Source organism: Lactuca sativa, chromosome 4 (assembly GCF_002870075.4).
Source record: "Lactuca sativa cultivar Salinas chromosome 4, Lsat_Salinas_v11, whole genome shotgun sequence".
NCBI classification, from domain to species: Eukaryota; Viridiplantae; Streptophyta; class Magnoliopsida; order Asterales; family Asteraceae; genus Lactuca; species Lactuca sativa.
This window is the reverse complement of record NC_056626.2, coordinates 163,682,984-163,695,428: the sequence shown is the minus strand read 5'-3', so window position 1 is coordinate 163,695,428 and position 12,445 is coordinate 163,682,984. Positions and strand designations below refer to the sequence as shown.

General features: G+C 37.0%; 1 protein-coding gene across 1 annotated transcript; it reads right to left on the bottom strand.

The window, feature by feature from the left end:
- Positions 1–6,407: 6,407 nt before the first annotated feature.
- On the bottom strand, positions 6,408–7,795 carry LOC111902722 (transcription factor Pur-alpha 1). Its single transcript, XM_023898535.1, has 4 exons — positions 7,517–7,795; positions 7,300–7,347; positions 6,871–7,011; positions 6,408–6,731 (listed from the first exon to the last, which is right to left on the bottom strand). The coding sequence occupies exons 1-4, from the start codon at positions 7,793–7,795 to the stop codon at positions 6,408–6,410; spliced, it is 792 nt and encodes a 263-aa protein (XP_023754303.1).
- Positions 7,796–12,445: the final 4,650 nt, after the last annotated feature.

Here is a 12,445-nt window from a genome sequence, read left to right as displayed (position 1 = left end):
AAAATTAAGTGTGGAAAAACAGATGTTAGTTTCAAAAATTATACTGCGTCAGGTAAGACAGTCGAGTCTTTATTTGAAAACCAATTAAAATTCAAAGATAATCAAAACAAGGGTCTAGGGTATGATAGTGTTCCTCCCCCTTTCAATCATAACTATATATCCATCCCTATGACACAGGAAGAAATTGATAGGGAGGCACATCTTCAATATGGGAAACCTGCTGTGGTTGTGCCAGAAAAGGTTGAGGTGAATGTTTCTAATGATTCTATTACATGTGCAGGTAAAGTAGCAGAAGATGAGAACAAGGAGAAAACAATTGAACATTCAAATGACTCCTTGAACTCTGAATCTGTCGCTTCGAACTCAGTTGCTTCTGATCAACCTAGTGTTGAGAAATACAGGCCACCAAAACAAGCAAAAGTGACGGCTTGTTGCAAGTGTGCATGTGGGAACAACCTGAGACAAGGCATGGACACGCCACTAGGGGCAGGAAGAAACAAATTCATAGTTAAGAAAAAGACATGCTTTCACTGTGGAACACCTGGACACATTGCCTGAAACTATCCAAATCGCGCATATGTTCCTTACTACGCACAAGGTTGGCAGAACACGCAGGGTGGGAGATTCTACAAAAGAAATCATTCGAGGTCACAATCGCGCAATGGCGACTAGAATACCCCACAAGGCCAATAATCAAATTTCCAAGGGCAAGAATCAAAATCCCAAGGGCAAGAAGTGAATGCCGGCCAATAAGTCTAATCCAAGAGATGCTCCAACGAAACCAAGACCAGCTAGGTCAAAGTCATCTCGGCGATCGGGTTCATGTTCAAAAGCAAGTACTGAGCCACCCATCAGATAAAAAAAGAAATGGGTTAAACCAAACTACAAATGGGTTCCGAAGGCTCAATCTCCCAAATCTTCTAACGATTCTAATATTTCTACATCTTCTGTTTGTGATAAACAGGATATGTCATGGGAGAGAGTACCGTGAAAGGATGAAAAAGGTCAACTCAGTTTCAAAATGGATTGGGTTCCAAAGACCAACTGATCCCGCTCTGTCCTGGAGCAGCTATCGAGGCATATCATCAGACTTCGGTATGTTGATAGTGGCTGTTCCAGGCACTTGATAGGAGGCATCTCTCAACTGTACAACATTCAGAACATTGTTTGAGAGTATGTGTCCTTTGTGGGAAAGGAAGAAAGGAAGGTATCACACATGAGGTTAGTGCTTAATGACATGAAGAATTTTTGGATCTGTTATGAGATTATGCATGCTGTTCTCTAACCTTCTGGATGTAAATTCAACCGGTGAATTACAGTTTGAGTTTTCTTCTCGATACTCCTGAGTTTATTTTACACTAATTCATTTTGAAGTAAATCTTTTATTTTCTTATATTTTTTCTTTAGTAGGTATTATTGGGAAGTGATATCAACAAGTGATAACAGACAATCTAAATCTGTGTAAGGTACCAAAGCTGAATTGTCTAGGCTCTGTGTTCGATGCGCTGGTAGGCACGAAAAGTTTAATGGACTTGACTAGGTGCAGATGAACTTAAGGAATCTAGAGACTTGATAAATCTTGACCTAGATAGTTCCGTTTAGCCTGACAATATGACGCTTGGGTATGTTGAGTAGGGAGATCTACATGAAAATCTACCGGTCACATTAAGAGAACCCGTATCTACAACTGTGGTTTAACTTTTCCTTAATGTACGAATTTTGTCCTTAATTCCAATATTGACATGGAGACTGGGGAATTCCGATAAATTAGGTTTGTAGAAAGTTATTTTCTTTCTTTCCTTTTGTTTGTCATACGTTGCCTCCTCTGTGTGATCGAAAGATCCGACCTGGACTGCAACATATGCAAATTTGTCTCTCTGCATCTTCTATCTATGCTATTCTTTCTACCTGTTAGCCATATGTTGTTTCCTTTGCATGATTAATAATCCAACCTGGTACACAACATATGCAACCTTCTGCTTCTCAATCCCTCTGAAATTCTAGTTAGTTATATGTTTCACCCTCTACGTGATTTGAAGAGATCCGAACTGGGTGTACAGCATATGCACTCAAAATCATTTATCTCTCCTAATAATTGTTTGCTCACCTAAAGTAAGGAGTATCTCGGAAGTCCTTGATTATTGGGGTATATCAGGAAGCAGGAAACACGTTCTAGTACAACTAAAATTGAACGATTTACAAGTTATCTGTAGATCTCGCTGCTCAACTTAGGTGGACAACAATATCCTTGGCCGTCGTCAGATGAATGGTACTTAGGAAGTTTTATCTAGGAACACAGGATCAACTTGTCTTGTCACTTATAGCATGTCCAAAATTTGTCACAATTTTCCGTGCTTAAGTGGACCACAATACCGATGATCGACCAGATCTATTCATGAAGGGGAAGGTAGTGACAAACGGATTAAGACTGTCTAACAAATTTGATCCCAAATATTTTTGTTTTTGTTAAATTTATTCATAGTTTTCTTCTATGCACAAATTTAGGGGAGTATTAAAAAAAATTTAAAAATCAAACAAAAATCTGAAAATTAAAAATCCAAAAATAGTGTTATATTCCGTTTTATTTCTTGTTCAGTGAAATCAAAAATCCAAAAATATTTTGTTTCTGTTTTTTTTTTCCAGAAAATATTAAAAATCCAAAAATATTGTGTGCTGAGTTTTCTTTTAGTTTTGTTTCGTCTTGGAAAAATGAATTCAGATGTAGATGAGACTCATGGAGACTGTATCGAAGATTTTCTGAGCCAAGGCTTTATAAGTGATCATCGAATAATTCTCAGTCGAAGGAGGAAGAAATGAAGATTATTCTTTCGATATTCAATCTTTCAACCCCAGAAGCATGATGAAGGTATAATTGAAGATTATCTGACAGATTGCATTGAAACCTCCTTAATCAGTCTACTACTATCTTTGTACCTGCTGTAGTGATCCGGAAGATTATTTCTCTCTGTTAGTTCTCTCTGAAGATTCTCAAGATGAAAGTGATATCTTTCAAGAATCAGTACATGAAGCTTCCTCACCGAGTGTGCGTTCAATGTTATATCTTAAAGAAAAGCCCAACTGCTCCAGATGAAGTCATTCATTGAAGATTCATGAAGATCATCTTGACATTGTGAAGAATTTGAAGATGATAGCTGAGGCCAAGCTCCCAATGAAGATTGACAAGAAGTGTCAGCTACTTTTTCGGGGTAGATTGTTGGGTCAATTAGAAAAGAAAGCTATAAACCAAGGGGGAGATTGTTGGGTCAAAAATATGGTTTATACTTTTCTTTTCTAAGCATTTATTGTTTTAATTATTTGGGCCAAAAATAGTATAGGATTAATTGTAGATTGGACCGAAAACCCATGTGTTTTCGGTTTAGCATTGGATTATTTGTATCTTGGGCTTGGCCTTAGGTCCATATATATATATATATATATATATATATATATATATATATATATATATATATATATATATATATATATATATATATATATATAGGGTGAAGAGTGCATGTGAGGGACATAGACAAAGAGCTTAAGTGTGTGTATTCTAAGGTGTGAGAGAAACAAGAGAGAAGAGTGTGCGTGAACTATGTGTATGGAGCATCAATCATTTCATTAATACATCATAGATTCATCTTCTTCTTCTTCTCGATCTCTTCTATTTTGATCTGACATCATCTAATTGATTGGGATTCCGCACCATCAATTGGATCTGATTGATACACAAGCAGATTTCGGGACTTACAGGGCTTCTCTCTGTAAGTATGGAGGCTGGTGAGGCGGCTTAACGTTCTTTAAATAGGACCCATCCCTGAGAATCTAGGGTTTCTCTACCCAACACCTACTCGGAGAGTCGGCTCTCTGACTCGTCGAATCCATTCATTAAACTCACGCAGATTCTCGAGTCTACTCGATGAGTTGGACTCACAACTAGTCGAGTCGCTCCATAAATCTCAGAACTACCCTTACAACAATATGCCTGGAAATCCGGATGTTACAAATTGCATTACATCATGTATTAAGAATCTCCAAATAGGAACTTAATAGAGTTAGACAGTAGAGTTACCTGAGGTAGAGCCATACACTCTGACTTTACCATCCTCGTGGTCCTTCACCTAGATATGGCAGCTTCGCAACCAATGCCCCTTCTCTTGGCAATAAAAACATATGCACTCTTTGGAATGGTACACGAGACTATCTCAAACTTAGCCTTTCTCTTTACCATTTGGTCAATTGACTTTACCATGGTCGATCCCTTTCCACTGGGAAGAGAAAGCTTTCCTTGACTTCCAATGTTACCATTGTCAATGTCCATGGAAGTTTGGGAAGTAGATCTTCCAATCAAATTTGCTTTTACCAGTATGCCAAATGATTGTTGATTCAGCACCAACAAGCCAATAAGTAAGATCAATAAGGGTCACGTCGTGGTCCTTCGCATAGTAGTCCTTAATTAACTCACTATATGACTCGAGAAGTGATTGAAGAACCCAGTCAACAACCAACTTCCTTGAGACTTCGATACCCAACTCTCCCAGCTTGTCAATATGTAACTTCATCTCCAAGACGTGAGCACATACATACTTTTCTTCCTGCCAATAGGGCTTTGAGTGGCCTTGAACTTGTGGGTTAGGGAGACTAATTAGAGGAGGTGGAGGAAGTGAAGTTCCACTACAACACGAAGAAGGGATTAATCTTTCACCTTGATCGCCTTGTGGAAAATCATCTTTATAAAGAAATCTTTTTCGAAGAGATTTGGGAAGACCATAGTTGTCTGAACCTAACATCTATAATCAGAGAGATTCAAGTTTAGTTGATTTTAGTCCTTAATATAACACCTAACATGAAATATTAAGGCTAGGACCAAACACAATATTTTACAATTCGGAAGAGGGATGTCGTAATCCAAATTGCAAAATATTTTTAGGTAGCTAAATGACGATTTACCAATTTCTACCATAAAAAACGAAATTGATAATTAAGTTTTAAATGGATTGAAATTCCTAGATCCTTTGAGATTCATTGAACTTTTCAATGGCTTGTTTAAATCTCGATTGTGCCCTTCAATATGTCATGGATCACAAACAAGGTGTGAATAATCATACAAATTAGCTTGGTACACTCAATGTTACAACCACCTAGTAAATGTGCCGGTTAACCACACACGCTCCATTGATCTATGACTAACAACAAACTACCCTTTTACCACGCACTGTCAGTCCCAGATTAGTGTGCCGGTTAACCACACATGCTCCACTAACGACATAACAAGGTGCAAAGTGAAATTTAATGGGTTAGCACGAAATTCACATTTTCATAAGTAACTAAGATTGGGAATTTATAACTATTTAGTTACTTAGTATTTCATTATACTTTTAATGAGAATTTAAATGTCCTGTCAAACCCGTTCGGCTAACGACCCTCCACCAGTCAAGGAAGCGGTGGGTGAGAGTGGACACCCATTAAACTGTCATTTTATAGGCAGTAACCTTATACCCCCTTATAGACCGGCTTCGTGAATAAGGCCTACTAACGGTAAGATTGACTTTACTCTTATACGTATATATATATATATATATATATATATATATATATATATATATATATATATATATATATATATATATATATATATATATATATATATACATATATTAAACCTATAATATTATAATAGTATAAGGGTTGAATTTTAAACTTTTAAAATTCTAGGGTTTGGAACTAAATGTTTCAAAGTGAGACTTTGCATTTACAAATCACTACTTGAAAAACAGCCTTTTACGACGCGCAATGCGTGTCAAGGAAGGCCCTGTCATAACGAGAGACGACACGCTTTTGTGCGTCATCTATTTACGATGAGCATTTACGACGCCCATTTACGATGCGTATTTACGACATGCATTGCGTCTCAAGGAAGGCCCTGTCATAAAGTAAGATGATACGCATTTGCGTGTCGTAACCTTATGACGCGCATTTAGGACACGTGTTGCGTATCATTAAAGCCCATGTCATAAAAGAAGATGACACGCATTTGCGTGTCATAAACTTCAACAACCATTTACGATATGCATTTACGACACGTCTTTACGTTACTCATTTACGTATAATACAAAAATACAGAAACAAATATATACCAAAACAATCAATTTCGTTCAATAACATCATGTCAAAAAATTGTAATACGTTGGTATTAAGGGTATATGATTGTACATTGCTATTAAGAAGTTTTCCTTAACTATATAACCTCATACTACATTGCTATTAAGGAACACCTTCTTGTTTCTACTTCTTATTGTTATGCTTCTTCTATTTCCACATGATACCTGTTTTCATCATCGGATTCAAAAAGGCTTCAAGCATTATCAATCTATGTTATAAAATATTAAAATTTAATACACATGTAGTCAAATCCCTTTTGCTAAGAATTCATGCTTCAATACAGCTGGTGAAGGTGATACTGATGGTCTCTTTGATGCAGGTGTGTTCTTGGAAGTCAACAAGATTGGAACATGTCCACTTTCAGAAGAACCTAAGGCAACATCTGGGATCTTACTTGACTCAACAGGAACAACCTTTGGCACTTGGCCCTCCATCATACTACTAGATGTACATGAAGTCACTTCAGATTGCTTCTTATCAGTTTCAACAGATGTCTTTTTACTCTTATGACCTTGATGAATTGACTGATTTGCCCCTTCCTCTGCACCTTTATTGATTGTCCCGTTTTCCTTTCCAGAAAGACCTGTTCCTCAACAGATGGCATCGGTATTTTGCGGCTTATTATTAAAAGGAAGAAATTGAATCATGAAAAAGATAAGATGGATTGGTTGCTTGAAAAGAAAGGTGGAGAAAGGTTGAAAATGGAACCTGAATGGGAAGAACAAAAAGCTTAGATTCTTCATTTGTTTCTTCCAAGATGTTCCTGAATGCACACCACCCTTCATCTCTAGTGCTTTCAGCTGGGACAATGATAGTACTCCTGTTTCTACTAACGGATGCTCCGGATACCTGTAGACACACCCCATTAACACAAGATATGCTTTCATGTTTCATGTTTCATGTTTCTGAAGATTCTGTTTGTGTACACTAATAGGTTACATTTAGAACCTCTTCTTTAACTAAATCTTTGAAGATTAGCAATCTGAACAAACATTATTTCATTCTCTTTAGGTATACTCATATTGCAATACAAGTACACACAAGTGATTCCTACATGATTATACACGTACAAACAGAAAAACCCACAAGCTTCCACGTTTTAAAGCATACTGAAACCATAATTACACAACTACATACTTTGAGAAACCGACCCCTCCTGTTTTCCTCAATGTCAAAGTAAAACACCTGAAGAAAAAACCCTAATCAGATAGGTAATTGGATAGACATGAAGGTTATTTGAAAGAAAAATCTATGATAATTGTTGAAGAAACTAGAAAAGTCAATCCATATTTTGCAAACTAATAAATATGAAAGCGTATGTATAGTATGTGTAATGTATAATATAATAAATTGCCTTGCTATCAAACTGGACTTCCTTGCTAGAAATATCTTGGTCATCAGAAGTGACGTAGTAGTTGGTGTTATCAAAGAACCAAGAGATTCCATTGAAAGGTACGATTACGGTTGACCTTGTCCCCGACGTCTTCTCTGATATCTTCAGGTAACGACTGCGTGGATTCTCCTTGAGATTAAAGTAAAACAGCTTATGCTCCACTTGTAACGTCTTACACAATAGCTCCAAGTCATTCCCACCGCATCCTGCACCTCCGTAGCCGCCAGAGTTAAACTCCATCTCCTTGAGATCAAAGTAAAAAAAGAAGCTGATGACATCACATCATGATGGTTTGGGCTTGAAACATAAAGCTTAAATGGAAACCAGATCTTGGTGAAGACCAAAATATGCACAGAAATAGTGTTTTCGCCGCCCCTTATGTGTTTTGAACAGGGCGAGAGGGATGAGATGGAAATATGAGAGTAAGATAGAAAAAATTAGGGTCGAATTTAGGAACCCTAAATCATCGGCTCAAATTGATAACTAGGAGGTAAGAACCCTAAATCCTCAGCTCATTAGGGTTGAATTAAGAGTGTAAGAACGTGTTGGAACTAAGAATTAGGTTTTTGGTGGAGGTGATGGATCGAGGAATTGAGGAAGTTGTGGATGAAGACGAAGGCCCTAATTTGAAGAGGCGGGGAATTTTTGGGATGAATAGGCTGGGGTTAATTTTTTGGATTTCATTTCCCCCCTAAAAACGCGTGTTTCCTTAAAAAAAAATATTAAGCGACACAGTTACACGATGCACATTTTTTTATAGGTGTCGTCCGTTTTTTTTCTGACACTAATTTTAGGGCACGCAAAAATGTGTGTCCTCTATCCTTCAAATTTTGGAAAACTGACATTAATTTTTAAGGCACGCACAAATTCACGTCCTCTATCAGTGTGTGTCATTAATTGTGCGTCGTAAAAGACTATTTTTCTAGTAGTGAATTCCAAAACTTAAGGGCAAGTTTTGAACTATTCAAAATCTTTTGGTATCCATAACTTATGAGTTTAATATAGGTTTTATGAAAAGACTCTTGACATTCCATAACTTGAGGACAAGTTATGGAGTTCATAAAAACATTTATGTAAAAGACTCTTCATGTTCCATAACTTGAGGACAAGTTATGGAAGATTTAAAACCATTTTATGATAACATTTAAAATTGAAACTTTTCACTTTCTATAACTTGAGGACAAGTTATGGATTTCATCAAAAACATTTAGTTCAAAAGTTGTAATTAACAAAACCACACAATATGTCTATGATCTAATTAAACTCATAAGTTAAGAGAATTCATATCATGAAACTTTGAAACTATCTTTTATTTGGATGAGAATCATGATTACCATATCAACAAAATCAGATTTTATGAACTAAAACATTTTATGGTAATGATTTTAATCCAAAACATGCCAAAAAAACTAGAAAAATTGCCCACTGGAGCACCAACTCGGCGAGTACATGAACTGGACTCGTCGAGTTGGACCTTTTCTGAGTGGACTCGACGAGTCCCTCAGAGGACTCAGCGAGTTCACTGTCCAGAATGCAGAAAATTTGATTTTTTTGCTTTGAAAACCAATAAACCATCAAGTATAGTGGAAAACAATCCTAGGCTCGTATACCACTGATGGGTTTTAGTATACTACAACATCCTATGGTGCACATACAACCCTAAATGCTTTGGATCTATGTTTTCTCTAATTAAACATGCAATATTGTTTCCAAATCATTAAGCCTACAACTAGAATGGAAATGATGTAATCAACATAAAAGAGAGTTATAGAATTACCTTTTGGTTGTATCTTGTAGAACTTCTTGAGCTTAGACTTTAAGAGCTTAGTGCCCCAAGTGTTGCACCTCAAATGAAATCACAACACACCTAGAACAAAGGAGACTTTTGAGAGAGTATTTCTTGCACCAAAATCGGCTCAATGATATCAAAGAACACTATTGTGTCTAGTAGCCAATTTTGGATGCTAAGGGGCTTCTTACATAGTGTGGCAAGATTAGGGTTACACCATGTAAACCCAAATGTGCATAACCTTCCATATTCCTTAGGCTCCATGGGTTTAAACCTCCATGGATCATCCGTAGGTTGTCACATGGGTTTAGCCCAACCTAAAGAATCATGGATCATTGGCCCACACCATCAGAATGATTGATTTACCAAATCAATCCTCATATATTTAATTAGTCTCTTTTGATCACAAAATTAATTCCAAATTAATTCTTTATTAATACTAGTTAAATCATATGATTTCATATTAATAAATTAGAACTTATAATAAATATTAACAAATCATAAATAACCTCTTCTCAAAAGTCCATCCTATCAAATTATCCTGGTGATATGCAACCCAAATCGACCATGCTACTCTCGGGTCAAGTACATACCAATTTTAGTTATGGGCTTAGACACCTAATCCTATCATGCACAAACCGAGTAGATCCTTAGCACTAACTAGCATGCGATTAACAGATTCGCAAATCAAAGCATATCAAATAACATGTATGGGTAATTTTGGGAAAAATTACTTGAGCTCAACTGATTGCATGCACCACAACCTTTCTTATTTTAGAAGAACCCTTTTCTTAAAATATGTTTCTTTTGAAATCTTTTTACCAAATCTTTAGTTTGAGTTTAGACACACCCGAGAGTGTGTCCAAATCCCTCAAACTAAGGCTCCGATACCAACTAGTAACATCCCAAAAACATGGTCCGAAAATTTCATTTTTAATTTTAGTAAAATAGTATTCCAACATTATCCATACATCCCAAAAGTGTATCAAATATCATAAAATCAGAGTGAAATATCGACTGTGGAATCCATATGGTGTGTGCAATGTAGTTATCCCGAGCTCTTCCCCTTGCAACTGGAAGTACTTGAAATATAAACCGAAAACCGTAAGCACAAAACTTAGTGAGTTCGCAAACTACCCCATACCATACATAACAAATCACATACTGGGTCCCCGCCCAACATCAGGCCTCTCCTAGCATCGGGCAGCGCCCGACATCAATCCCCGCTCGGTTTACAGATCTTTTATTCTCAAGCCTCGCATGTCACACGGCCTCGCCTACTATACACATACCATCTATTTAACATAATCACGATAACACATATAATGATGATAAGCACTAACATTTATTTCAGTCCTCAGTCCTCGTTTGACATCGAGCCTCGCCCGATATACATAACAACACATAACACATGCAAGGGTTACGCAGACTCCTAGCATCGTAGCATAATCAATAAGGGTCGGCATTGATGCCTTATACCCTCTAAACTTAGTGAGGAAACTTACCTCGAATGCTAAATCTCACTGAAAGAAATCCCTAGCTGCTGCCCTGACGATTCCTCGAGCTATTAGTAAAAAATAACACCCAATTAACAATTGGGTTCCAATTAACAATTGGGTTCCAATCTATGGCCAATAATCCATACTTGGGGTAAAATGACCATTTTACCCCTGGCCTAGCTTAATCCAAAACTAAGACCCAAATCCACAATCTAAAAGTCCCCCAACAAAAAAGTCATCCAAAGCCCACTTATGGCCTAATTTTCCAAATTGGGCCGAAAACCCTCCTATGGGCCTTACCCTAAAGCCCAATAACTTTCCTTAGCCCGTAAGTTTGATTTCAAATGGACAATTAAGGCCCAAAGCATCAAGTTCCAAAGGAGTGGCCCAATCGAGGCCCAAAAGGTGCGAAGCACAAACTGACTGAGTATGCGGGGCGTACTCAGCTGTACGTTAAGCATACTCGCTTCATGGCTTGTATGTTGCGCTTAGTAGCTTGTATGCCTAGTGCACTCCTTCATTAATCCATTTCTTCCATTAAGCTCTTAATGCTTATGTATAATAGTGAAAAACACAGATTTGAGTCACAAAGATTATCTAGAACCATAAAGTCATTGACTTGCTGACTTTGCATGCCCCAAAAGATCCCAACTTCAATTTCTAGTAGTCTACCTTCATAAAAATGGTCATAACTCATGAATGCATGGATCTAAGCTCCAACGATGATAAATTTATCACTCTAGGACCAAAAGAACACCAAGAGTAGCAACTCTAAGCTCTATAAATGATATTAAACCATAAGATCTCATCTATGGGACCAAAAGGGTCCAAAACTCAAACCAAAAAAGATCTAAGCTTCTAAAGAACAAGGTAAGAGCTTTATACCTCTAAAGAGTGCCAAATTACAAATATAACTTGTATCTACAAGCTCCTACTCTTCCAATGAAGCTTCAAGATTATTTCCTTCCTTCAAAACACCAAATATACACCCAAAAGACCTTCTAAGCTCAAGAACACTCAACTATGGCGTTAAGGTTTCGAGTATAGGACTAGGAGGACAATGAGGCTGAGTAAAATGAGGGTTTCATGACCATAAGGATGTTATATAGTGACCAACCCCAAAAATTAGGGATTTCAAAAGTCCTTACGTGTGACATCCCCATTTTCATGGCCAAAAAATAATGATTTGTTTATGCTTTATTTGAAAATCAGAGTATACATTTGAAGAAAATATGTTGCGGAATTTGTTCCAAAAAATATGATAAGTAAATTGTCGAAGAATTCCCAAAGGAATTGGTTTTCATTATATTAAAAATAGATGGATATCATTGTCAATATAGTACATAAGCAAAAATAGAAATAGTATCGACCTTACGACATCTATTATTCTAATGGCCTTTAATCCATAGATCTCTCATCAGATCAACACTCATGTGCTCCTTTGCCACTACCTGTAATGCAAGAAAGTAAGTGGGTCAGGCTTGGGAGCCTGGTGAGCACATTGGGTTTTCAACCCACAATATTTAAGCTTATTAATTTCATCAATCAATCAACCCGGTTACCCGTTCCCGTTATCCTCACTTTATGTCCCTAAAGCATCTA